At 41.7% G+C, this 27,966-nt stretch overlaps 2 protein-coding genes across 2 annotated transcripts in view; both read right to left on the reverse strand.

Annotated features, from left to right (window-relative positions):
* Positions 1 to 3,426: 3,426 nt before the first annotated feature.
* LOC123727304 (forkhead-associated domain-containing protein 1) lies at positions 3,427 to 15,631 on the reverse strand. The gene is made up of 7 exons (XM_045696043.1): positions 15,132 to 15,631; positions 14,237 to 14,316; positions 13,856 to 13,951; positions 13,275 to 13,501; positions 12,626 to 12,794; positions 7,345 to 7,425; positions 3,427 to 6,373 (listed from the first exon to the last, which is right to left on the reverse strand). The coding sequence occupies exons 1-7, from the start codon at positions 15,268 to 15,270 to the stop codon at positions 6,200 to 6,202; spliced, it is 966 nt and encodes a 321-aa protein (XP_045551999.1). The 5' UTR covers positions 15,271 to 15,631; the 3' UTR covers positions 3,427 to 6,199.
* Positions 15,632 to 19,285: 3,654 nt separating this feature from the next.
* fhad1 (forkhead-associated (FHA) phosphopeptide binding domain 1) overlaps positions 19,286 to 27,966 on the reverse strand; it is a 28,891-nt gene continuing 20,210 nt past the window's right edge. The window contains exons 18-21 of the mRNA XM_045696098.1: positions 22,944 to 23,058; positions 21,483 to 21,589; positions 20,650 to 20,809; positions 19,286 to 20,294 (exon numbers count right to left, since the gene is read on the reverse strand). Coding sequence (XP_045552054.1) covers positions 20,150 to 20,294; positions 20,650 to 20,809; positions 21,483 to 21,589; positions 22,944 to 23,058 — 527 coding nt within the window. The 3' untranslated portion in view covers positions 19,286 to 20,149. The remainder of the gene's footprint in view (positions 20,295 to 20,649; positions 20,810 to 21,482; positions 21,590 to 22,943; positions 23,059 to 27,966) is intronic.

Consider the following 27,966-nt stretch of genomic DNA (forward strand, 5'->3'; position numbering starts at 1 on the left):
GTTCACAAGTGGAATTACACATTTTAATAGATCAGCAGATGTGGTGTTTTGTGCAGGTAACTAATTGAAACCCATAAGCAGACTGAGGTCGTGTTCCCCTGCAACTGACAGATTGCTATAACATTTGATGTGGTTAGCTGATACAATGTCTGGATAGGTATTTTAAGATCTGTCAGGCGTCAGCCACAACTGAGTAGAGGAACGCACCCGAGTCATGTGCTATGACTCACGCATGGGAGGCTTGGCTTCTCTGAATCTCCTCTGTTTTCTATGAAGGAGGGGCTGCCTCAGCCAGCAACACCCACTCTACCTGAGTCACACCATATATGGAGCGAGACGGGAGAGAATAGAGCTGTATCGCATTAGTGGAAACCAAGACTGTTCTCAGGGCAGATCTGCCGGTTTTGACTAGCACAAGTGACTTTTTGTAGCAGGTTAGGAGAACTTACACAGCAGGTTAGGAGAATTAACGTGGCAGATTAGGAGAATTAACGTGACAGGTTAGGAGAATTAGGTTAAGGTTAGGAAAAAGATTAAGGCTAGATAAAATGCACATTTTTTCCCTGACCCAACTCAAACATACAGTATCTAGCTACAACCAGGCCTGCCCTGAGAACAGTCTTTGTTTCAACTAATGCAATGCAGCAAGAAATAGAGAGGATTTCTGACAGAGGAAAGGGAGATGGGAGGAAAGATCAAAGCTCTTCATACCATGGTATCAAAATCACTGTCGGATGAAAAAGGAATTTAGCCATTATGACAGAAAAGCAAGGAAGTCTTGAAATGTAACAGTTTAGTAACAGCTTATAACATATTTAATCAAATGACAGTGATTGTCATTTAAACAATCTCTAAGTGCACCACAAAGAGATGAACAAACAAGTAGAAGTACTGATTAAGCAAACAGGGATGAATACTATCAATACATTGCAATAATAATTGTGATACTAAATGGAAAAACGATAATCATAAATCAACTGAATGAAAAAATGGATCCAAGTACCACAAGCAAATCTAGTATGCATACTGTATTCTCCATGACCAAGTGCAATAACAAACCTTATTTAATTTCAAACAGTAAAATAATAACTAGACACAGTGATTAATGAACACAACAGGCTGTGCATGTTCCTATATCTTTCGTCTAACAAAGCCTTTTCCATTCCTTATGTCCAACAACCCTTTCCGATTCAAAAAGGCTATTTGAGGAATCCCCGTGTAAAGGTTCAAACCGTAACTTTTTTGTGATGGGAGGGGTTAAATGTTGTACCTTTTTACACTGAACAAAAATACAAATGCAACATTAAATAATTTCTAAGATTTTACTGAGTTACAGTTCATATAAGGAAATCAGTCAATTGAAATAAACAAATTAGGCCCTAATCTATGGATTTCACATGACTGGGAATACAGATATGCATCTGTTGATCACAGATACTTTAAAAAAAGATAGGGGCGTGGATCAGAGAACCTGTCAGTATCTGGTGTGACCACCATTTTCCTCATGCAGCACGACATCTCCTTAGCATAGAGTTGATCTGGCTGTTGATTGTGGCCTGTGGAATGTTGTCCCACTCGTCTTCAATGCTGTGCGAAGTTGCTGGATATTGGCATGAACTGGAACACTCCTTCATACACGCTCAATGGTTGACATGTCTGGTGAGTATTGAAGTCATGGAAGAACTGGGACATTTTCAGCATCCAGGAATTCTGTACAGATTCTTGCGACATGGGGCCATGCATTATCATGCTAAAACTGTGGTGATGGCATCGAATGAATGGCACGACAATGGGCCTCAGGATCTCGTCACGGTATCTCTGTGCATTCATATTGCCATCGATAAAATGCAATTGTGTTCGTTGCCCGTAGATAATGCCTGCCCATACCATAACCCCACCGCCACCATGGGGCTCTCTGTTCACGTCGTTGACATCAGCAAATCGCTCGCCCACACGGCATGCTGTCTGCCATCTGCCCAGTACAGTTGAAACTGGGATTCATCCATGAAGAGCACACTTTTCCAGTGTGCCAGTGGCCATCGAAGGTGAGCATTTGCCCACTGAAGTCGGTTACGACGCCGAACTGCTGTCCCTGGTGAGGACAACGAGCACGCAGATGAGCTTCCCTGAGACGGTTTCTGACAGTTTGTGCAGAAATTCTTTGGTTGTGCAAATCCACAGTTTCATCAGCTGTCCAGGTGGCTGGTCTCAGACAATCCCAAAGGTGAAGAAGCCAGATGTGGAGGTCCTGGGCTGGAGTGGTCACACGTGGTCTGTGGTTACGAGGCTGGCGGGAAGTACTGCCAAATTCTCTAAAATGACTTTGGAGGCGGCTTATGGTAGAGAAATTAACATTAAATTCTCTGGCAACAGCTCTGGTGGACATTACTGCAGTCAACATGACAATAGCATGTTCCCTCAAAACTTGCGACATCTGTGGCAGCTCTTGATATGCCACACCTGTCAGGTGGATGGATTATCTTGGCAAAGGAGAAATGCTCACTAACAGGGATGTAAACAAATACATTTTATTTCAGCTCATGAAACACTTTACATGTTGCATCTATATTTTTGTTCAGTGTAATAATATATTGTTGAAGTGGCTGCTTATCAGAAGATTGGAGGCATGGCTTATTTGAGGCTTTCAAATAGTTATTTTTGGCCAACAAAAAGTATGAAAATGTCATTCCTGTTCATCATTTTAAGTTTGTACACTGCAAATTTGTATTTCCCTTGAATATTTATAAAGTGGTAACTATTCCAACTTTGGGATTTGCATAGGCTCTTGAGGAACTCATACACCTCTGTAAGCCTAATTGAAGCAACAAAACTGTCAGTGTTCAACCTTAACATTTGATGACAATACAACAGGACACATGAACAGAAATGACATGGGTGGCCTTACTCCCACCGGTGGCCTAAAAAGATCTATCTGAAAGCCACACCTTTACTTAGCCACGGTTTCAGTCCAGGGTTCATCCATGAACTCTCTGCGACATTTAAACATGAAAGGTTCCTCCAAGAACTCCTCAACAAACCAAAGGTGCCAATATGAACCTTTGACTAGCAATGGTTTCTTGAGGAACTCTAGGGGTTCCTTGAGTCACCACTAATTCTAAGAGTGTATGTCATAAATGAATAGATAATCATATCCTAATTCAATGAAGATGAAAAATATTCATTCATATTAGGAGAAAGTACAGACACTTTTGTGTGATGAATCAAATATCATGTAATGAAACCCTTATTACCAACATTAAATAAGACAATGTGGACACTATACTGTTCAAAGCGTTTTAAAAATGATATTTGTGTACCGCTTGTCCTAACATACCACCTCACTTCTAACACACTCAGCAATGCCCTTGAAAATAGGAATAAGGGTCTGTACCTATAGTACGCAGCAGTCTGGAAAGATACAGTAGGTGGTTCCCAAGTGTTTTTGTATTGTGATGCATATACAGTAAAGCATTTAGGATGTCTTTTGACCAATCACAAACACAGTAATATTTCTAGCCATCGCCCCAGACAGGTATACTGTCATATGTATACGTTATACTTATTTATACTGTCTGATGTAGTTCAACTGAACCTCAATGCTTTAACAAACTCTGTGTGAATGAATCTCAACACAGATAGCCTACATTATAATAAAACAAAACAGAATAGTCTTTAAGTAAATGAGCAGTGAGGAGAGGTCAAGCTTGACTCAGCAATGCTATTGGAAGCCACTGAGACTGTGGCTGAGCTAGCTGTTTGCGAAGGCAATGGTGTGAACCAGGGCCACTCTGCTGATTATAAAAAGATTAAAGCCAAAATCTGGTGTTTAGTTTCAGCCCAAACAGCAGCATTGTGACTTAAACTTCATAGGCGCAGCTACGAAAGTAAGGACTAACAGGCCATAAAATGTTTAAGTTACATTCCTCAAGAACAAGATCATGGATTGACGTTACCATTGAACAGCAGGAAATATCCCAGATGGTGCCTTTAAGGAACACACTGGAATCTGCACAGTGCCAATTAGCTGGTTGTGTCCACTCAGAAGGGGCTGACTGAGGAGGAGCAGTAATTGCTGAGGTCAACACATATATTTAGCAACAACTCAACACAGCGCTGTGGACTGCCAGCTGAAATCAAAGGCATACCAATGCCAGTGAGTGACATACTCATGTTAAAAACAGACATAATTGATCCTGATTAATGAAAGCAGACAAACTATAATGGCTTCTGGAGATGAATCAGTGGTTTTTCTGTGATGGTCCAGACAATAAAAACAAAAGTGCATAGAGTGACAAACATGTCTGAAAGACACCGAAACAAGTAGTAATGCATTGGGGTGAAGTTATACTGATGCACATGGCCATAGAGGTAGGTAGACCATAGCAAACATCAGAGAGGAGCAATGATGACGGACTGATGCAGCCTTTTGCCTAGAGGCAACAAAGAAACATTGTACCATCAAACAATTGTACCATCTGCTTGTATGCACTAAAATACCAAATCTGGGTCAGTGAGTGAGGAAGACAAGAAGCTTTTTTAGGAGTAGCCCTCATTATCTCTTATGACAGGGATCATCAACTAGATTCAGCCGCGGGACAATTTTTCCTTGAGCAGACGGTCAGGGGACCGGAACATAATTAGAAATAGACTGCAAATTGATCGCAAGAAGCCCAAACAGATATCATGTTTCACAAAAGCATAATAATTTCAAACCTATATTTGTATACGATCACATATCTCTCCATTATGCGTGAGATTACTTTGGAACAGATTTCCAAAATTAAAATCACTTCGAGCTGATTTGCTGGTGTTTTTACAGTCTTTTAATGTCCAACAATAAAAAAATGTAAAAATTATAAACCTTTTTTATTTTTATTTCTCAGAAAACTTGGGTGGCCAAATAAAATCACTTGGTCGGCTGCCAGTTTGGGAACTCCGCCTTATGGGAATTGAGTCAAACAAATAGAGAGAGAAACCAAACCATGTACTGGCTCTATTATCTGTGGCATCTGCTTTATGTAGAACAATGGAGGATTAATATCCTGAATAATAGATTTTGCACATGCACACATCCACAATCACATGCACAAACAGAGACAGACTCACACGTACGTCTACTCACTCACACACGTCATGAACACTGCCACACGTCACAAACACGCACTCAAAACAACACATTGATGCGCATGCTCGCTCACGCTTGACCCTTTCACACCTTCCCACATACACATACGCACCTATACACACAAACCACTCTCTCTCATCCTATGCTCACGTGACTGTGTTTGTGACGGTGTGTGCTGCTGTGAGCAAGAAAAGGCTCTGATGATGAATAAATGAATCAGCTTTTCTCTCTGCCCATTGCGATAACGGACCACAATAACCTCGAGGCATAGAGAGGAGGGCGGGAGTGGGGGAGGAGGTCTACTGCAGATAGGAGGAATTACACACTCCTTTTTTCTTTGTATCTGCGGTTCATGGGCATATTCCTGTCGTTAGTGTAGCACACACACACTCCAGAAATAGCCGCTCAAATTGGACGCCTTGGCCATTTTCTTTACTGCTGAGATATCGCAATGACGTGTCAACCAAAATATTATACTGAATCGGCAGAAAAGTCTGCAGAAGAAAGCATTTGTATTGTCGTGCATAAAGACTGCCTCATTTTCTGTGGTGAATGGATGAACAAGAGCGGTGAAGTGTTCCGGCTAAAAGAATATAGCTGTGGCAGATATAGCCCGACAGACTTTTTACATTCAAAGCTCAGAGGGAAGCTGAGAAGAGCTGCCTTTGAAACACACATCATTAGCACCCACATGCTCATGCATTGACTATTCCATCATCTCTATAGAGGCATTCACTCATTACGATGTGGTGTAGAGCTATACAGTATATAGAACATATGGCTCTGATGTGTGGTAATATACAGCCACCAGCAGAAACTTCCTCATGGCCAGAAGCAGCGGTACAGTACACGTGATGCAATGAAATAGACTGACGCTGACTTGAATAAGAAGGTGAGTTCTAGTAGACCTGCTGTGCTGTATTTCTAATTCTATGGTGTGACGCACACTAGCAGTGTTCACTAGTCTCGTAGTAATGAGTGTCCTCTGCTGTTCAAGTCAAAAGGACCCTTGAGCCAGTCTCCTTGCCCCTGGTGTCCAGTCACTCCAGTGTAGCGGGTCAGGATTACAGTACATTAGGAGGACTCTGTCAGCGGTGGGGCCTGTTGAGGCTGCTGCTGTACAATGGTCAGCTCTAGCTTGGAGTCCATCTTGCCAAACTCCTTCTTCCCCAGCTGCCTCTTCAGGGTCTCCACCTCGTACTCCCTCTTCTTCAGCCTCTCCAGCAGGCTTGATGTCTTCGCTGTCGCCTGTTCAGAAGAAGAATACTTAATAATCCATTTTCTATACAGTCCATGGAAATGTGTTTTTGGCAGAGGAAGACAGGGGCCCTGTTGGAATACCTTCAACATGTAGCCTTCGTTCCCCTCTTCCTTGAGGTAACCATTCATTTGATTGGATAAGAAAAGGTATGGTTTCCACCCTACTGATTTCTCCAATCCAACCATATCAGATACTCTGAACTAGCCCCCCTCCTTACTAGCATTAGCCACTATAATTGACACTTCTGGGGGCTGCAATGGTAGTGTGTGTTTGTGTGGGTTTGTGTTATGTGTGTGCGTGCGTGCAGTAACACAGTTTTGCAAGCAGAGAGAAAAATGTGCAGTTTTATAGCTAATCTCATGCTATTCTATACATTTTTCCATGAGGCTGAGAGAAAATGTAGCAGTTTTAAAGATAATTTATTGCTATTCTATACATTTTGCCCTCAGGCTGAGAGAAAATGTTGCAGTTTTAAAGCTAATAGCGGGGGCTGCGGGGGTGTGTGTTACACCTCTGTGTGCATGTGAATTATTAATAGGTGACAGTGAGATTTCTATTGATCTTCAGATTATGCTAGTGTGGTAGACGGACTCACGCAGCCAGTGGTTGAGGTAATGAGGATCATGAAAAGAGATAGCCTACTTGAGGTACAGTTAGATGGGTATGTTTACTTCAAACAACAAACTGTGATTTTTGTGTGGAGTAGCAGCAAGTCAGAACCACCAATTCTTTTTTTTGGTAGGACTGGAGAGGAGAGACAATACTGGATGACGATACGATGTTAAATAATCATTCATTAAATATCACAAAGTTAATCTGAAAGCCACTTCCTTGGAACAGAACCAAGCAGATAAGCAACATACGCTAGTAAATTGTAAATCTAGGATGTTAACGGTTTGATATGAGTAGCAGAGGAATAGTGTGTCTGTTTGTCTATCCAGCTGTGGATCTGGCTCACCTTGTCGCCGGCCTCAGTACGGACACAGCTGTGAGAGGCTGTCTTCCCACTCCTCCTCTGGACTTTCTCCACACTCACTGCCTGTGGAGGGAAGAGAGAGAGGAAAGGGAGATATGACACAGAGGGGAGGAGAGATGAAAGGGAGGGAAGAGAGGGGTTTGAGAGGGAGAAAGGAGGGAGGGAGGTTAAGAAGGAATTAGGGAATAGAGGAGAAGAGAGGGGAGGGTGCAAAGGGAGGAGAGCAAACAAAGACTGCGTTTAGACAGGCAGCGCAACTCTGTTCTTTTTTCCACTAATTGGTATTTTGATCAATCAGATCAGATCTTTTCACATCAGATCTTGCCATAAAGATAGTGCTATTAATATGAAGCTTTTTAACGCTTAATTAAGGTTATGCTGAATACTTGCTATATTATGCTGAAAACATGCTGCTGATACCAATCCTCACCCTGATTCATAATGACACATTAAGCTGAGTCCATCTTAATCATGGATATGGGATATTAAGCTTAACCACACAGTGAGACAGACAGGCCCGGGGTGCCACAGTGTACCTTTCAATTACAGATCTGTTTACTTACAGTATCTTTACATGAACGGCACTATGCTAACAAACAACCAGAGAATGGCCACTATGATGACTGGAATCACGGTTGTTTTATTAACATGACTGTGGAAAATAAAAGTTTGGCCACTCTAAAATTCACTGTAAAAGCATATTGCCTTTTGGCAGACACAGTATTTTTTTTTTTTTTATATTTTAGTCATTTTTTTAATCTAGTATCTACTGTTGAATAAAATGGCTGTTTTAAACATTAGTTCACAATCACACTCGATTAGGCCATGTCCCATACTACTCATACACAGAGTATAAAGCCTTTTTAAAGTGTCAAGTTATGACATCCTACTGTCCACTGTAAGACATGGCACAAACTGTCATTTGACACATAATTGCTGTTGCATAGAATACCATTTTGGACTACTATATCCTCTACAGGATCGGTGTTCCCCCCCCCACGGGATGGTTGAGCTAACGTAGGTCAATGTGATTAGCACGAGGTTGTAAGTAACAAGAACATTTCCCAGGACATAGACATTAGAGGTCGACCGATTAATCGGAATGGCCGATTAATTAGGGCCGATTTCAAGTTTTCATAACAATCGGTAATCGGTATTTTTGGCCACCGAATTGCCGTTTTTTATTGAAAAAAATTATAATATTTTTACACCTTTATTTAACTAGGCAAGTCAGATTAAGAACACATTCTTATTTTCAATGACGTCCTAGGAACGGGGGTTAACTGTCTTGTTTAGGGGGGATTCGGGGATTCGTTTTTGCAACCTTCCGGTTAATAGTCCAACGCTCTAACCACCTGCCTTACATTGCACTCCACGAGGAGCCTGCATGGCAGGCTGACTACCTGTTACGCGAGGGCAGCAAGAAGCCAAGGTAAGTTGCTAGCTAGCATTAAACTTATCTTATAAAAAACTATCAATCTTAACATAATCACTAGTTAACTACACATGGTTGATGATATTACTAGTTTATCTAACGTGTCCTGCGTTGCATATAATCGATGCAGTGCCTGTTAATTTCTCATCGAATCACAGCCTACTTCGACAAACGGGTGATGATTTAACAAGCGCATTTGCGAAAAAAGCACTGTCGTTGCACCAATGTACCTAACCATAAACATCAATGCCTTTCTTTAAAATCAATACACAAGTATATATTTTGAAACCTGCATATTTAGTTAATATTGCCTGCTAACATGAATTTGTGTCACTTCTCTAGCGTTCCGTGCAAGCAGTCAGGGTATATACAGCAGTTTGGGCCGCCTGGCTCATTGCGGACTGTGTGAAGTCCATTTATTCCTAACAAAGGCCGTAATTAATTGCCAGATTTGTACATAATTATGACATAACATTGAAGGTTGTGCAATGTAACAGGAATATTTAGACTTAGGGATGCCACCCGTTAGATAAAATACGGAACATTTCCGTATTTCCCTGAAATAATAAACGTTTCGTTTTCGAAATGATAGTTTCCGGATTCGACCATATTAATGACCAAAGGCTCGTATTTCTGTGTGTTATTATGTTATAATTAAGTCTATGATTTGATATTTGATAGAGCAGTCTGACTGAGCGATGGTAGGCAGCAGCAGGCTCGTAAGCATTCATTCAAACAGCACCTTCGTGCACTTTGCCAGCAGCTCTTCGCAATTCTTCAAGCATTGCGCTGTTTATGACAAGCCTATCAACTCCTCAACTCCCAAGATTAGGCTTGTGTAACCAATGTAAAATGGCTAGCTAGTTAGCGGGTGCGCGCTAATAGCGTTTCAAATGTCACTCGCTCTGAGACTTGAAGTAGTTGTTCCCCTTGCTCTACATGGGTAACGCTGCTTCGAGGGTGGCTGTTGTCGATGTGTTCCTGGTTCGAGCCCAGGTAGGAGCGAGGAGAGGGACGGAAGCTATACTGTTACACTGGCAATACTAAAGTGCCTATAAGAACATCCAATAGTCAAAGGTATATGAAATACAAATCGTATAGAGAGAAATAGTCCTATAATTCTTATAATAACTACAACCTAAAACTTCTTACCTGAGAATATTGAAGACTCATATGAAAGCTGGTGGTTCCTTTTAACATGTTCTCATGTTTTGAGCAAGGAACTTAAACGTTAGCTTTTTTACATGGCACATATTGCACTTTTACTTTCTTCTCCAGCACTTTGTTTTTGCATTATTTAAACCAAATTGAACATGTTTCATTATTTATTTGAGGCTAAATTGATAGTATTTATGTATTATATTAAGTTAAAATAAGTGTTCATTCAGTATTGTTGTAATTGTCATTATTACAAATAAATAAATAAATAAAATCGTCCGATTAATCAGTATCGGCTTTTTTTGGTCCTCCAATAATCGGCCGACCTCTAATAGACATATCTGATATGGACAGAAAGCTTAAATTCTTGTTAATCAAACTGCACCCGACCAATTTACAGTAGCTATTACAGTGAAAAAAATACCATGCTATTGTTTGAGGAGAGTGCACAGTTATGAACTTGAAAATGTATTAATAAACTAATTAGGCACATTTGGGCAGTCTTGATAAAACATTTTGAACAGAAATGCAATGGTTCATTTAATCAGTCTAAAACTTTGCACATACACTGCTAGTGGCCAAAATCTAAATTGCGCCTAATCTGGAATATTACATTTTGCCTTCCTCTTGCATTTCAAAGATGTAAAAAACACATGTTTTTTTCTTTGTATTATCTTTTACCAGATATAATGTGTTATACTCTCTAACATTAATTTCACATTTCCACAAACCTCAAAGTGTTTCCTTTCAAATGGTATCAAGAATATGCATATCCTTGCTTTAGGTCCAGAGCTACAGGCAGTTAAATTTGGGAATGTAATTTTAGGCGAAAATTGAAAAAAAAGGGTCCAATCTTTAAGAGGATGGCTGTGTAACATATTCTATAAGTGCCTTCGGAAAGTATTTAGACACCTTGACTTTTTCCACATTTTGTTACGTTACAGCCTTATTCTAAAATGGATTCAATATTTATTTTTTCAGCAATCTACACACAATACCCCATAATGAAAAAGCAAAAACAGGTTTTTAGAATTTTTAGCAAATGTATTAAACCTAAAAACAGAAATACCTTATTTACAGAAGTATTCAGACCCTTTGCTATGAGACTCCAAATTGAGCTCAGATAAATCCTGTTTCCATTGATCATACTTGAGATGTTTCAACAACTTGATTGGAGTCCACCTGTGGTAAATTCAATTGATTGGACATGATTTGGAAAGGCACACATCTGTCTATATTAGGTCCCACAGCTGACAGTGCATGTCAGAGTAAACACCAAGCCATGAGGTTGAATGAATTGTCCGTAGAGCTCAGAGACAGGATTGTGTCGAGGCACAATTTTTATGCAGCATTGAAGGTTGTGGGTTCGATTCCCACGGGGGGCCAGTACAAAAACAAAAACAAAAAATGTGTGAAATGAAATGTATGAAATGCATGCAATCACTACTGTAAGTCGCTCTGGATAAGAGCGTCTGCTAAATGACTAAAATGGAAAATGTAAGGTTCCCAAGAACATAGTGTCCTCCATCATTCTTACATGGAAGAAGTTTGGAACCACCAAGTCATTATGGGGTATTGTGTCTAGATTGATAACGAAAACCCCCCCGATTTAATCAATTTTAGAATAAGACTCTAATGTAAGAAAATGTGGAAAAAGTCAAGGGGTCTGAATATTTTCCGAATGCACTGTATATGCTTGTATGAACACTGGTACTGTAGATGCTATTGACTCATACTGTATGTAATAATGAGCCTTAGGTTATAGGTTCAGCCCTACGGTCAATTGCCATTCTGCGTCCCAATGAGACACCATCAGCATCTCCTAAGATTGTTCCAAGTTAGCTTTCTATCTACTTGATTATACAGTAGATGGAGGAAATTTACCTTACTTAAGCACTTACGTTTGATCAATCGATTTTTGATCAATCCATACATGCTTGAACAGCACAACAAAGCCTGAGGAAGGGCCCAATAAATGCTATGTCTGTCTGTCTGTCTGTCTGTCTGTCTGTCTGTCTGTCTGTCTGTCTGTCTGTCTGTCTGTCTGTCTGTCTGTCTGTCTGTCTGTCTGTCTGTCTGTCTGTCTGTCTGTCTGTCTGTCTGTCTGTCTGTCTGTCTGTCTGTCTGTCTGTCTGTCTGTCTGTCTGTGGACTTGCTTAGTGGGCAATCGACTAGTCATGTCCATTTTCAATGGACTCAGCATAGCTTGTCTGAGGGTGGGCAAATTACCTGGAACAAAAGTATGAGGTTCTTGTATCTGTTCTGTTAATAATGGCCCCAGGTAAATTACACTATTCCTACCATACCATGACTGGGATTCAACGGCACCGTCCGTAAGAATTTTACCACAGCTGTTATTTTCCAAATACTACCTATGCATGCATACCTGGAAGTAGTAACATTGATGAAGCAGAAACAGTCAGGTACCCAGCAAAGTTTAGCTAGCTGGACTAGATAGATTTTAGGTGTTACAAAGCAAATCACCCCGTGGGTTGGACTGTTGAACTCCGTTTTACTAGGCTACTTTCTATAGCTTACGGCTCTTTACGGCCCTGGTGTTAAGGCCGATCTCCTGGTCCAGCCTATTGTACATCAAGGTGAATATGTGTTACAAAACAAATAGGCTTCTGGGTTCGTTGAGTGTTTCACTCCGCTCTACTACTTCTATACCTTACGGCTCTTTACGGCCCTGGTGTTTACGTCTATCTCATGTTCCAGACGACTCTGGGTGTGGCGCAAGGCCTCACGGAGCAGGGAGCTCTCTTGGCTCTCCGTCTCCAGCTCGGTCCTCAGCATATCCAGCCTGGACTGGAGTTGCTGACCCGCCGCCTGGCTCTCCCTGGGCGGGGGAGGGGAGGGTAGCAGAGGGGGAGGACAGACGTAATACAGACACTTATCAATGATCAAATCACCCTAACTACAATCCTGTTTCAAGTCACTTGAGGCAGGTGGGTTTTCTACTCATCAATCAAATGAGTCAACACATTACGTAAACACCAACCAATAAAAGTAGGCCAAATAAATAGTTGACTCTTTGTGTTGCTCCTACAGTAGCATCTCTCTTATAACTTAATTACTATTGAAGCAGCTAGCGGGTGATTGGTTGGTAAGAGTGTGGTGCTAGCAATGCCAAGTTATTTGTTAAAATTTCTGCAGGGATTACATACACATTATAAAAATATATGCACTCACTGTACTGTATATTGCTTTGGATAAAAGTGTCTGCAAAGTGGCATATTTGTAGCAATTTCATGAAAATTCACTATTGAGGAAAGGGATCTATTTCATGGCCCTGTATTCCCTTCTTTTACTTCCCTACCTGAGAGTAGTCATTTCTCTATGCTGCTGCTGCAGTAGGGTTTCACTTCGCTGGGCCTGGCTGTGCTGTAGGGCCATGCAGCTCCGGAGCAGCTCCAGGTCTGCGTGACGCAAAGAAGCCAGACTGGCCCTCTCCTCCTGGGGCAGGTGCTGCAGGGACACACACCCATGCAGCTGGCCCTCGCTCAACTCCAGAGCCTTGCACTGCGCCCGTGCCAGATCCAGGTACTGAGAGAGAGAGAGAGAGAGAGAGAGAGAGAGAGAGAGAGAGAGAGAGAGAGAGAGAGAGAGAGAAATAGAGAGAGGGAGAAAAAAAAATAGAGAGAGAGAGAGAGAAAAATAGAGAGAAAAATAGAGAGAGAGAGACAAAGACAGAATGAGAGGAGTAATTGATGATTTAGTTTAATCAAGTAGGTGCTGGGCTAGGACAAAAACCTGCACACCCTGTAGCTCTCTTGGGTTAGAATTGAAGAACACTGCAGCCCAGTCACCCGTAGATGGCAATGGGGATACATTCTGCTAAATGTCATATAGCTGTCATAGCCACCCACACTCTCCACCTGACAGCATCCTTCCACTCACTGTCCTCTCGCTGAGGTCCAGGGCGTCTGATAGGTCCAGTCTGGCTGTGCGCTCCAGGGTCTCCTCCCCCAATGCTACAGAGAGCGGCCAGCCACTCTAGATTGAAATGATCATGTAACATATGACATTACACAATACTACGTTGATAATCATAGTCATAGGCATTAAGATGAATTTCTCAGCAGAGTGAGTATTGGGATGTGTTCATTGGGTGCATTTAATGAAAAACTTTTAATACATTTAGCAATGGAAAAGAAAATAAGAAACCATCTGTCTTATGTAACCATACCAAACGAATCATATCCTACTAATTTGAGTTCCCGGATTTACGGTTACTATGTTACGGTTAGTCTATGAGACCAGGCTAGGTCAGGTGCTTACCACTGCAGACCTCGGTGTGCTGAGTTTCCCCGCCTCACTCCCTGCTTGTTTCTTAGGTGCCCCCTGCTGGGTGAAGCGCTCTGAGGGAACAAACAGTTACCCAAATATCAGAGAAGAGGAACACTTTGGAGGACATACATTTTTATAGTCTCCTAAGTAATTTAAATACATATATAGACAATGTACAATGACATTGACCAAGGCATAGAGATGGGGAGCAGCACAAAAACAGTATATTTAAAAAAGTACTTTCCCCACTTCTTTTTGTTATCTGAGATAATCTGATATGGGGTCTTAGGGCCCCTGGTCCCTGCCCTAATGTATCCTGCAATAGCCTTTGTGTCACGTCCTGACCAGTAATAGGGGTTATTTGTTATTGTAGTTTGGTCAGGACGTGGCAGAGGGTATTTGTTTTATGTGGTTCAGGGTGGTGGTTTGTTTAGTAGGGTATTTGATTTATGTATTCCGGGGGTTTTTGGGCACTGTTCTATGTTAGTGTATTTCTATGTTCTGTCTAGTCTTTTGTATTTCTATGTTTTGTTAATTGGGGTTGGACTCTCAATTGGAGGCAGGCGTTTTCTAGTTGCCTCTGATTGAGAGTCCTATATATAGGTATGTGTTTTTTTGAGTGCTTTGTGGGAGATTGTTCTGTGTATAGCCTTGTGCCTTACCAGCATGTGATTAGTCGTTGTGTTTTATTTGTGTATGTGTTTATTTTGGTTCTCCTTCTTGTCCGTTTATAATAAAGAAGATGAGTGCACATTTCCCCGCTGCATTTTGGTCTATATCCGACAACAACCGTGACACTTTGCCGTGTTCAATTACATCACATGGGAGCAAAACATGCTGTGTGCAAGCTTTCTTTCTATATTCATAAAGTTTTGACCTTGCTTACTCAGGGGCCATGTTTGCTCCAAGGCTCCGATCCTGCCCCTCATCTCTGACAGAGCCTCCCTCTGATGCTGAATCACCTCCTTGTGTCGATAACCTCTGGACTTTGACCCCTTCTTGGCAGGAGCGGTGACAGTGGCCATTTCCTGGACACAAAGGGAGAAAAAAATGACGTTTGAATCATATTCTTAACTCATGATAGGGTCTAGAGTTTTTCCTCTGAGAGTTTCAGCTCAGGATTTCACAACTCAGAGGTAGAGGTGGAGGACAACACTAAGTGGACTATGGTTGTAGCCAAAAAGTCAATTGACATGAAGGAAGAGCTGGATGCATCACCAAATGATTGAGTATGTGTATAATGCTGAAGAGTGGTAAGTACAAAGTAGGAGGACGAGTTGAGCCTCTCACACTGAAAAGAAGACCCCAAAGGTTTAGAATGCAGCTGGACACATATTCAATCTCTCCCTATCCCAGTCTGTTGTCCCCACATGCTTCAAAATGGCCACCATTGTTCCTGTACCAAAGAATGCAAAGGTAACTGAACTAAATGACCATCGCCCCGTAGCACTGACTTCTGTCATCATGAAGTGCTTTGAGAGACTAGTCAAGAATCATATAACCTCCAGCTTACCTGTCACCCTAGACCCATTTCTATTTGCTTACCGCCCCAATAGGTCCACAGATGATGCAATCGCCATCACACTGTACACTGCCCTATCTCATCTGGACAAGAGGAATACCTATGTAAGAATGCTGTTCATTGACTACAGCTCAGCATTCAACACCATAGTTCCCTTCAAGCTCATCATTATGCTTGAGGCCCTGGGTCTCAACCCCACCCTGTGCAATTGCGTCCTGGACTTCCTGACGGTCCGCCCCAGGTGGTGAAGGTAGGAAACAACATCTCCACTTCGCTGATCCTCAACACTGGGGCCCCACAAGGGTGCGTGCTCAGCCCCCTCCTGTACTCCCTGTTCAGCCATGACTGTGTGGCCATGCACGCCTCCAACTCAATCATCAAGTTTGCAGACAACACAACAGTAGTAGGCTAGATTACCAACAATGATGAGACAGCCTCCAGGGAGGAGGTGAGGGCTCTCGGAGTGTGGTGTCAGGAAAATAACCTCTCACTCAACGTCAACAAAACGAAAGAGATGATCGTGGACTTCAGGAAACAGCAGAGGGAGCACCCCCCTATCCACATCGATGGGACAGCAGTGGAGAAGGTGGAAAGTTTTAAGTTCCTTGGCGTACACATCACGGACAAACTGAAGTGGCCCCCCACACAGACAGTGTGGTGAAGAAGGCAACAGCGCCTCTTCAACCTCAGGAGGCTGAAGAAATTTGGCTTGCCACCTAAAACCCTCACAAACTTTTACAGATGCACAATTGAGAGCATCCTGTCGGGCTGTATCACCGCCTGGTACGGCAACTGCACCGCCCACAACCGCAGGGCTCTCCAGAGGACGGTGCGGTCTGCATAACGCATCACCGGGGTCAAACTACCTGCCCTCCAGGATACCTACAGCACCCGATGTCACAGGAAGACCAACAAGATCATCAAGGACAACAACCACCCAAGCCACTGCCTGTTCACCCCGCTAGCATCCAGAAGGTGAGGTCAGTACAGGTGCATCAAAGCAGGGACAGAGAGACAGACAAACAACTTCTATCTCAAGGCCATCAGACTGTTAAACAGCCATCACTAGCACAGAGACGCTGCTGTCCACATACAGACTTGAAATCACTGGCCACTTTAATAAATGGAACACTAGTCACTTTAATAAGCCACTTTAATAATGTTTACATATCTTGCATTACTCATGTATATACTGTATTCTATACTATATATTGTATCTTAGCCGATGCCGCTCTGTCATTGCTCATCCATATATTTATATTTATATATTCTTATTCCATTCCTTTACTTAGATTTGTGTGTATTAGGTATCTGTTGTGGAATTGCTAGATATTACTTGTTAGATATTGCTACACTGTCGGAAACTAAAGTGGCAAGAAAAAGTATGTGAACCCTTAGGAAATATCTGGATTTCTGCATAAATTGGTCATAAAATTGCATCTGATCTTCATCTAAGTCACAACAATAGACAAACTAATAACACAAATTCTTGTATTTTTCTTGTCTATATTGAATATATAATTTAAACATTCACAGTGTAGGTTGGAAAAAGTATGTGAACCCCTAGGCTAATGACTTCTCCAAAAGCTAACTGGAGTCAGGAGTCAGCTAACCTGGAGTACAATCATTGAGATGAGATTGGAGATGTTGGTTAGAGCTGCCCTGCCCTATAAAAACCACTCGCAAAATTTGAGTTTGCTATTCACAAGAGGCATTTCCTGATGTGAACCATGCCTCGAACAAAAGAGATCTCATAAGACCCAAGATTAAGAATTGTTGACTTGCATAAAGCTGGAAAGGGTTAAAAAGTATCTCTAAAAAGCCTTGATGTTCACCAGTCCACGGTAAGACAAATTGTCTATAAATGGAGAAAGTTTAGCACTGTTGCTACACTCCCTAGGAGTGGCTGTCCTGCAAAGATGACTGCAAGAGCACAGCGCAGGATGCTCAATGAGGTTAAGAAGAATCCTAGAGTGTCAGCTAAAGACATAGAAATCTCTGGGACATGCTAACATCTCTGTTGACGAGTCTATGATACGTAAAACACTAAACAAGAATGGTGTTCATGGGAGAACACCACGGAAGAAGCCACTGCTGTCCAAAAAAAACATTGCTGCACGTCAGAAGTTCGCAAAAGAGCATCTGGATGTTCGACAGTGTTACTGGCAAAATATTCTGTGGACAGATGAAACTAAAGCTGAGTTGTTTGGAAGGAACACACAAAACTATGTGTGTAGAAAAAAAGGCACAGCACACCAACATCAAAACCTCATCCCAACTGTAAAGTATGGTGAAGGGAGCATCATGGTTTGGAGCTGCTTTGCTGCCTCAGGGCCTGGACAGCTAGCTATCATCAACAGAAAAATGAATTCCCAAGTTTATCAAGACATTTTGCAGGAGAATGTAAGGCTATCTGTCCGCCAATTGAAGCTCAACAGAAGTTGGGTGATGCCGATGTCAGGACAACGACCCAAAACACAGAATTAAATCAACAACTGAATGGCTTCAACAAACGAAAATATGCCTTCTGGAGTGGCCCAGTCAGAGACCTGACCTCGATTGAGATGCTGTGGCATGACCTCAAGAGAGCAGTGTACACCAGACACCCCAAGAATATTGCTGAACTGAGACAGTTTTGTAAAGAGGAATGGTCCAAAATTCCTCCTGACTGTTGTGCAGGTCTGATCTGCAACTACAGAAAACGTTTTGATTGAGGTTATTGCTGCCAAAGGAGGGTCAATTTATATTTTAATCTATTATATTTCATTCTCCATTCTCTGGTACCATGGCTATACATCCACTAATATTCCTTTATACAATTAAGGTTTCAGATTTGTGTTTTGGACTCATATCAACCAATGGCACTTCTGTTAATGCGCAAATCATTTGACTGCTGGCATCTTGCAGGTTGAGATTATTTTTGGCTGTGCTTTATGAAAAGATCCAAGCTCTTACTAGACTATGACGTGTGATTTCTTTGTGTTGCTATGAGTGAAATCGAAGGAAATTATATTGACTTGTCAAAAATGCATAGAAATGCACCTCCATTGAGTTCAATGACTCGGTGGATGTTGACTTGAGCTCCTTTCCAGCCAAGTGTCCTTCACTGCAGATCTGTGGCTGATCGTATGAAACACACTCAGGGACACAACGCCTGTCATTGTGGTCTGTTGTGTGAGTCAGCAAGTTCGAATGCATCACCTACTGACACAATGCAATGTTCCTGATCCTCACTACACTGTAGTGGGCCTATTGACTATAACACGAGTACTAAAACAAGAGTCTGAATGGCTATGTTGTAGAAGTGAGTGAGTGATTGAGTGACACACACACACACACACACACACACACACACACACACACACACACACACACACACACACACACACACACACACACACACACACACACACACACACACACACACACACACACAAATACAGTTTGTGTAACAAACACAAGCCTAAATCATGTCTGGGCAGTACGAAGCTGTTGAGGCCCTCTATGTTCCATTTAGAGAGACAAACAGCAGATAAATGAGCGCCCTGGGGAATACAGAGGAGTCGTGTCATGTTGTACTGTACTGTTGCTATGGTTTACGACAAGGTGCTGCTTTACATGCAAGTGTGTTGTCAGGATGCGAGGCACATGCCATTAAACATAGTGATGCACAATGTCATATAATGTATCTCCTGCTTCTCCAGTGTCCTGATAGGAGGGGGAACAGGAGATGGTCTCTTCCTCTGAGTGTTGATTGTACTGAGTTAGAGGCGTGGCACCACAGCACAAGATCATTATCAGCAGAACCTGTTCAAACGGGCTTTTCTCTGAGGAAACAGAGGCACCCTCCAGCGTTTACTGAACCAGACAGCTAAATATCAGACCTCTTTTTTTCAGTAACGTATTCAAGTGTATGTGTGGTGAACCTATGATGCTGCAAATCTTTTCCATATTGTTGTGTGCCTCGTGCTTCATTTGATTCCTCTCTTGCCTTCAGTTGATCAATGCGGCTGGAGAGTGCAATCTTCTTAGCCTGGTCCCAGATATGTTTGTCCTTTATAGCATAGTCAACTCCTATGGTTGTTGTCTGGCATGATAACCACTGTTTGAGTCGATGAGACAGCACATACACATCAGGGACCAGGCTACAAACACCTGGTGTCCCTGGTCTAAATCTAAATCAACCAGTTCACCAAAAGCCAGGAGACACGGCGGCCCTCGAGGACCAGAGGTGTACACCACTGGTCCTGTATTCCTAAAGCGTCTCAGATGAGGGAGTACAAGGATCAGGTTCCCCTTTGGGTTCACTCATTATAATCTAAAAGGCAAAACTGATCCTAAATCAGCACTCCTACTCTGAGACTCTTTGTGAATATGGGCCTTTATGTTATTCCACTCGCCTTTGTGTGTGGTGGTATGCAGGGAACAACAGAGTAGTGGACAGGCTGGGTCTGCTCTGGGTGTGTCCTCTGTTCCTTCATCTCTCTCTCTGCCCTGAGACTCTTCTCCAGGTCCACCTGACAAAGCCTGGTAGGACACAACACATTAGATCAAATCAAATCATAAAATATACGATAGGACACAACGCATCAGCTCTTCACTACATGCTGGCTGGCTGCTTGCTATCGTAATGACCCTAACATAGATACTACATTACTTTGTACTTATGCCATTTGAAGGTAAATATTTTTTTTGTTGCTAAAATTTCATTATATCGCGGAGAGAAACCATGAGAGAGTTTAAATGTATTGGTACTTCACATTTGTACACATATGATATTACATTTGAGGATTCCACATTACAAATCCAATGTAACCGATGGGGATTGGTAACCGCACTCCTCAGCTTTAAATGTCTCCCCCCGCACCTACCCCAGGCCTACCTCAATTCATCCCTCACTTTCTCAAGCTCCTCCCCTTTCTGCTCCACGAGTTGTGACATCAGCATTAGCTTCTGAGTGAGAGTGCTCAGTTGGACCCTCTGATCCACAACCAGAGCCTTAAGCTGCTCCAACTGTAGTTTCTGCTGCTCACTGAGCTCCCCTGCAGAATACACACAGTTAAGCATTCACACACACGCACACGCACACGAACACACACACACACGCACGCACGCACACACGCACACACACACACACACACACACACACACACACAAGCGCACACCATGCGAGATTGCTATGTTATCAGACAAAAATGTGCTTCTTCTGAATGTGATCTGAAATATCCAGGTAACTGCCAAAATAAAGGAAACACCAACATAAAGTGTCTTAATAGAGCGTTGGGCCACCACGAGACAGAACATAATTTGGTGTTTTGCTGATGGTGAAAAACAATGTCTCAGGCGCCGCTCCAGAATCTCCCATAAGTGTTCAATTGGGTTGAGATCTGGTGACTGAGGCAGCCATGGCATTTGGTTTACATTGTTTTTATGCTCATCAAATCATTCTGTGACCACTTGTGCCCAGTGGATGGGGGCATTGTCATTCTATGGGGGCATAGCCATGGCAGCCAATATAATGGCCAGCCCAGCATTTTTATACATGACCCTAAGCATGATGGTATCTTCATTGCTTAATTAACTAAGAAACCACACCTTGCTTTCAATATTCTTTGTATCATTGTATCATTTACATACTGCCATTATTTCAGCAGTATGTAATAAATGAGAAAACCATAATATACTGAAGGGATGGATCAACATGTGAGATTGCACCTGTCATGTCTGTTATCCTGGCATTGGCTGCAGCCAGGTCACGACTCAAAGCCACGATGAGGTCACCCTGGCTACATGTTTCCAGCTGAGACTGGGCCAAGTCTGCCCTGGAGAGATGAGAACAAGGAAAAAAAGAGGAGATATTTTAGTGCTACTAGAAATATGGAATGGTTGAACAAAAAGTAAATCTGCACACGTTTCGACCCCAAACTGGGGCTTCCTCAGTAGAATGTTTGACCATGTTTAGCCTGATTAATCCACTTACTCATAATTCCACAGCTTCACTACGGACACATGCACATGCACCCGCACGCACACACACGCAGTCCCTAACCCCTAACCCTAAACCTAACCCGTACCCTAACCCGTAGCCTAACCCTAACCTGAAAACCTAACCTTAACCCTAACCCTAAACCTAAACATAACCCGAACCCTAACCCGTAGCCTAACCCTAACCTGAAAACCTAACCTTAACCCTAACCCTAACCCGTACCCTAACCCTAACCTGAAAACCTAACCTTAACCCTAACCCTAAACCTAACCCGTACCTTAACCCGTAGCCTAACCCTAACCTGAAAACCTAACCTTAACCCTAATCCTAAACCTAACCCTAGCTCCTAACCCTAAAACTAACCCTAGCTCCTAACCCTTAACCTAACACTAATTCTAACCTTAACCCTAAACCCCTAGAAATAGCATTTGACCTTGTGGGAACTAACAAAAAGTCCCCAGTTGGTCAAAAGTTTGTTAGTTTACTATTCTTGTGGGGACTTCTGGTAACTGTGGTAATATGAGCACCTAAATTAGCTGTAAAAAACAAGTCTGCATGATCATTAATCTAAGATTTAAAAGACACATGCTGCACTGTAGCTGTACTATACTGTGTGTTCAGAAAAGGACACCAGGGACTCTCATATGCTTATCTTTAACTGGAATGCAGTGGCACACATGGGATGGGATAAGAAGACCTCAGATTACATTTAGGAATCAGTGCCTGGGCCTTCAGAAGTAATCCTCCGCTTGGTTTGAGACAAGAGGGTAGTTTCACAGACTGATCACTATATGGATCATATATATCAGAGTCATTAGTCATGACTCATGCATATATTTCTGGCCTCATGAATTATTCATGAGGAAAGCACAGTGTGAGCATGGGGATGTTTGCTGAGTGATGACGTCACTCCTTTGTGCAAGATGGCAAGAAATACCATGGTGTGAATACACAGAGACAGCATCTAAGGTGAATAACCTTACATTAAAACATTTGGAGGTTGCATACATTATGATTTACAATCAAAACTGTTGATGTATTGCATCAGATTTACTATAAAATGTGGTAAGGTCCCTCTAGTTAAATGTCAGTAATAGTCTGTGCCTATTGGGGAATGTTTCCACTACTTAGTCTCATCAATACTGAGGCCATCTAATAAGTTGAAAGAAAATCCAACAAACCCTCTTTACCTGAGTGAAGTGATATTACCCTCCAGGGCCTCCACCTCTGAGGCTTGTTTAGTCTGTGTCTCCAGGGGACTGGTACTCATCACAGGCCTACTACTCTCCAGATTCCCCTCCAACGCTGTGGAGAGTTAGAAGACATTATAAAGGCTCATACATGGTTAAAACAAGTTATAAAGCATTATATCTGCACCCTGTAAGTATTTAAGTATCAGATTCTCTGGGTCTTTCCTGAAAAATAGACACCAGCTGGTCAGATTCAATGTTCACTTCAGCCCTTCCAGAACCATCTGTACAGGATCCCCACAAGGCTCTGTCATCTTGCCGGTGTTATTCACCCTGTACACAGACGACTGTAGGAGCTCGCACCTAGAGATTACGTTCATTAAGTACCTTGATGACACAGTAATAATAGACAGGCAATCCAGAGGGGCACCTCCAGGCTGAAATCGACAGGTTTTCACTGTAGTGTAACCAGAACTACCTGGACCTCAATGCAACCAAAACCAAAGACCTGGTCATTGACTTTAGAAGAGACCAACCTACCATCCCAGCGCTGGAGGTTAACGGACACATCATTAAACAAGGGGAAGACTACAAACACCTAGGAATCATCATCAACAACAAGCTCTTCTTCAAAAGAAGCGATGAACAAATTCACTCAAAGTTTCAACAATGCCTGTTCTTTCTACAGAAATTGAGGAAGTTTAATGTACACCAATCAATCCCCCAAGCATTTTATAGCTGCTTTATAGAATCCATCATAGCTTTTAATGTTGTAGGGTGGTTTGGTGCTCTAGGCAACACCTGACTTCACTATTCCAGCACCATTTCAACTTCAATATTTCAACATCATCAAATCACCTATGCTTATTCTAGTACAGTGGCAACTAAAAGATACCAAAACAATTTAGTCCGATCAACTTAAGCTAAATAGGATGTGGCTACTGTCTGTGTGCGTGCAAGTAGATAAAACATGTTGACTCACCAATGTCTTCCTCCTCTCTTTCATGTTGACGAAACGGTCTATTTCTCTTTTTTTGTTGTCCTAGGCTACCTCGCTAAAAATAGCTTAAAACCTCTACGGGATCGGTCCCCCACACGGGACGGTTGAGCTAATGTTGGCTAATGTGATTAGCATGAGGTTGTAAGTAACAAGAACATTTCCCAGGACATAGTCATATCTGATATGGGCAGAAAGCTTAAATTCTTGTTAATCTAACTGCATTGTCCAATTTACAGTAGCTATTACAGTGAAATAATACCATGCTATTGTTTTAGGAGAATGCACAGCTATGAACTTGAAAATGTATTAATAAACCAATTAGGCACATTTGGGCAGTCTTGATACAACATTTTGAACAGAAATGCAGTGATTCATTGAATCAGTCTAAAACTTTGCACATACACTGCTGCCATCTAGTGGCCAACATCTAAATTGTGCCTAACCTGGAATATAACATTTTGGCCTTTCTCTTGCATTTCAAAGATGATAACAAAATGGGAAAAAAATGCATGTTTTTTGTTTGTATTATCTTTTACCAGATCTAATGTGTTATATTCTCCTACATTAATTTCACATTTCCACAAACTTCAAAGTGTTTCCTTTCAAATGGTATCAAGAATATGCATATCCTTGCTTCAAGTCCTGAGCTACAGGCAGTTAAATTTGGGTATGTCATTTTAGGCGAAAATTGAAAAGAAGGATCCGATCCTTCCTTTCATGGGCAACATTAGCCTTCTACTGTACATCTAGCTACATATTGAACGTCCATCCTCTCAGGCCAGGAGCACAATGTATGAATTAATGGTTGGATCAGAATCACTGTTATACTCATTGGCCAGTACGGAGAATTATGTCCAAATCCCTATCTCCATCCATTTAATTTAGGAAAGGGACAATTTTTGCAAGCTAGCTAGCCAATGGAGGACAACAACACAACGAGATGCAACAATTCAAGTTGTTTTTGTCAGTGACGTGCTCTCAATGTGATTTGATAGGAGTGAAGCCAAATCCAAACTGGCTTCCCTTGACACTTTTTTTGGTGTGCCAGGACCCTTCACACTTGAGCTCACTCAGTTTAGCTCAACGCCGATTGGCCAAATGCTCGCTGGCTTCCCCTGCATTCAATGCTACAGGCAGCAACAATGTAATGCTCTTTTGGACCAGACAGAATCAGATAGATGGTCTACACATACAGAGACAGAGGGGCACTGTTTCGCTCGCTTGGATGCTTTCCGGTGAGATACATTAATTGAAGGAAAATTATTAAACACAGAGACAAAAGAGAAATTATTATTTAAAAAAATGATTGGTCAAATATTTGGGGAAGCCTGGCTTCCCTTGGCATCCATGAATACACACCACTGTATGTGTCTTGAATGTACCAATTCGTCACCACACATGTAGCTCCCTCACAGGAAATAAAAGTTATTTGCATTGAATTTTGAATAAGTAAAGTGTTACTGAGTTTATTTCACACCCAGTAACACCAAGTGTAACTATGCATTGATAATACATTCTCTGGCATTTCACTGCAAAGTGTAACGTAATTGAGGAAAACATGTGCTTCTAGCATTGCTTTTTAGCGTTGCATTACACGTGACTGTCATCTAGTGACATAAAATGGCACTACCTTGCATTAAGCACACTACTGTGTCCATTGCTGTTTACTTTAGACTTGTGGGAACTGACCAACAGTGCCTTCAGAAAGTATTCATACCACTTGACTTATTCCACATTTTGTTATGTTACAGCCTGAATTCAAATTTGATTCAATGTATTATTTTCTCACCCATCTACACACAATATACCATAACGATAGAGTGAACAAATGTTTTTAGAAATTGTAGCAAATTTATTGAAAATTTAATAGAGAAATGTACATAAATATTCACCTCCCTACAATACTTTGTAGAAGCATGTTTGGTAGCGATTACAGCTGTGAGTCTTTCTGGGTAAGTCTCTAAGAGCTTTGCCCACCTGGATTGTAAAATATTTGCACCTTATTCTTTGTATATTCAGTGTATATTTGGTCTTGTGTTTAAGGTTATTGTCCTACTGAAAGATGAATTTGTATCCCAGTGTCTGAGGGAAAGCAGACTGAACCAGGTTTCCAATAGGATTTTGCCTGTTGCTTAGCTCTATTCCATTTATTTTTATCCCCCAAAACTCCCTAGTCCTTGCCGATGACAAGCATAACCATAACATGATGCAGCCACCACCATGCTTGAAAATATGAAGAGTGGTACTCAGTGATGTGTTGTGTTGGATTTGCCCCAAACATAACACTTTGTATTCAGGACATGAAGTTCATTTCTTTGCCACATTTTTTGCAGTTTTACTTTAGTGCTTTCGTGCAAACAGGATGCATGTTTTGGAAAATGTTTTATTCTGTACAGGCTTCCTTCTTTTCACTCTGTGATTTAGCTAAGAATGGTGGAGTAACAGTTCCTCCTATCACAGCCATTAAACTCTGTAACTGTTTTAAAGTCACCATTGGCCTCATGGTGAAATCCCTGAGTGGTTTCCTTCCTCTATGGCAACTTAGTTAGGAAGGACGCCTGCATCTTTGTAGTGACTGGGTGTATTGATACACCATCCAAAGTGTAATTAATAACTTCACCATGCTCAAAGGAACATTCAATATCTGCATAATTTTTGTATAATAAAAAATATATTTAACACTATTATTGCACACAGAGTGAGTCCATGTAGCTTATAATGTGACTTGTTAAGTACGCTTTACTCTTATTTAGGCTTGCCCAAAAAAAGTGGTTGAATACTTATTAGCTTTACATTTTTATTCATTTGTAAACATTTCTAAAAACATAATTCCACTTTGACACTGTGGGGTATTGTGTCGGTCAGTGACACAAAATCTCAACTGTAACACAACAAAATGTGGAAATGTCAAGGGGTGTGAATACTTTCTGAAGGCACTATATAAGGATAGGGCTAAATTGAAATGTTTCTTTCAGAAGAAATATGAAAAGCATATGCATAACCATGGTAGCAATTGAAAGGGAACAGTTTGGAGATTATGGGAAAATTATTAGACTAAAGGTGAGGACACAACAATTCACCTAACACATGACTGAATCCAAATATTACACTGGTGATTTTACGTGCATTTTACACTTACTGCGCAATACGCCGCATTTGTTGATAACGAAATCTGAAAATACAAGTATTCCTGGAAAATGTGGGGTAGGTGCAACGTAAGACAAAAAAACTACTATGGGTTTGATTGAGAGGACTAACTGGCGTCTCCATGTGGCCACACACCTCTCCAAAGTGTGCACAGTTCCTAAGCAATTTCAATGCACTTATATAACTCATAGAAGAGTCTGAAATATCAGTACACTGGTAGTTGTTTCATTTGGAACACAACCCTGCCATCACACAATTACTGTTGTTGTAATTGTGTGATGGCAGGGTTGTCCTAAAACAGACCATTATAAATCTCAGTCTGCGTCATGTGGGCATCAAGCTTGTTCTATTGTCAACATCCCTAGCTAAGTTATAAAACACGATCTTACAGTGCTAGACTTTCACAGGGCAATTCAGAGAAACAGATCTTAATTTTAGTGCGCATAGAAAGGATTCCTGCGTGCATTCGTGCGTGTTCAGTGGCACATTTTCTTTACAATACACAACAATAGGCTCATTCTGTTCAGAACAACCCAGGGTATCAAAACATAGTGATCATAAACGTTGACACTGTATCTGACATGAGTTTTATGATATGGAAATGTGAAGTGCACATTTGGACACGGGTGTTTGGCTTACTTGTAGGACATAAAAAGGTATTTATTATAATCCTCAACGTCTCATCTTTCAAAATACAGTCCTCTTAATTTACAGCATTTCCCTCACTCAGACATTTTTTGGTGCAAAAGTTGCCCAATTATTTGTTGTTAAAGCACAGAGATGCCCTGTATCCAGATGCCATTTTCTTCCCCCAGGCTTCCAGGGTCCTCCTAGAAGAACAAGACCAACCAGACGGCAAGACGGCCAGACGGCCAG

This window comes from Salmo salar, chromosome ssa15 (assembly GCF_905237065.1).
Source record: "Salmo salar chromosome ssa15, Ssal_v3.1, whole genome shotgun sequence".
Taxonomy (NCBI): Eukaryota; Metazoa; Chordata; class Actinopteri; order Salmoniformes; family Salmonidae; genus Salmo; species Salmo salar.

Excerpts from the sequence above, each read along its gene's own strand:
- LOC123727304 (XM_045696043.1), bottom strand. The coding sequence starts at position 15,270 with ATGGCCACTGTCACCGCTCCTGCCAAGAAGGGGTCAAAGTCCAGAGGT. Across the intron at positions 14,317-15,131 it reads GGAGCAAACATGGCCCCTGA|AGCGCTTCACCCAGCAGGGG; the intron begins GTAAGCAAGGTC and ends TTGTTCCCTCAG. Across the intron at positions 13,502-13,855 it reads TGGACCTCAGCGAGAGGACA|TACCTGGATCTGGCACGGGC; the intron begins GTGAGTGGAAGG and ends TCTCTCTCTCAG.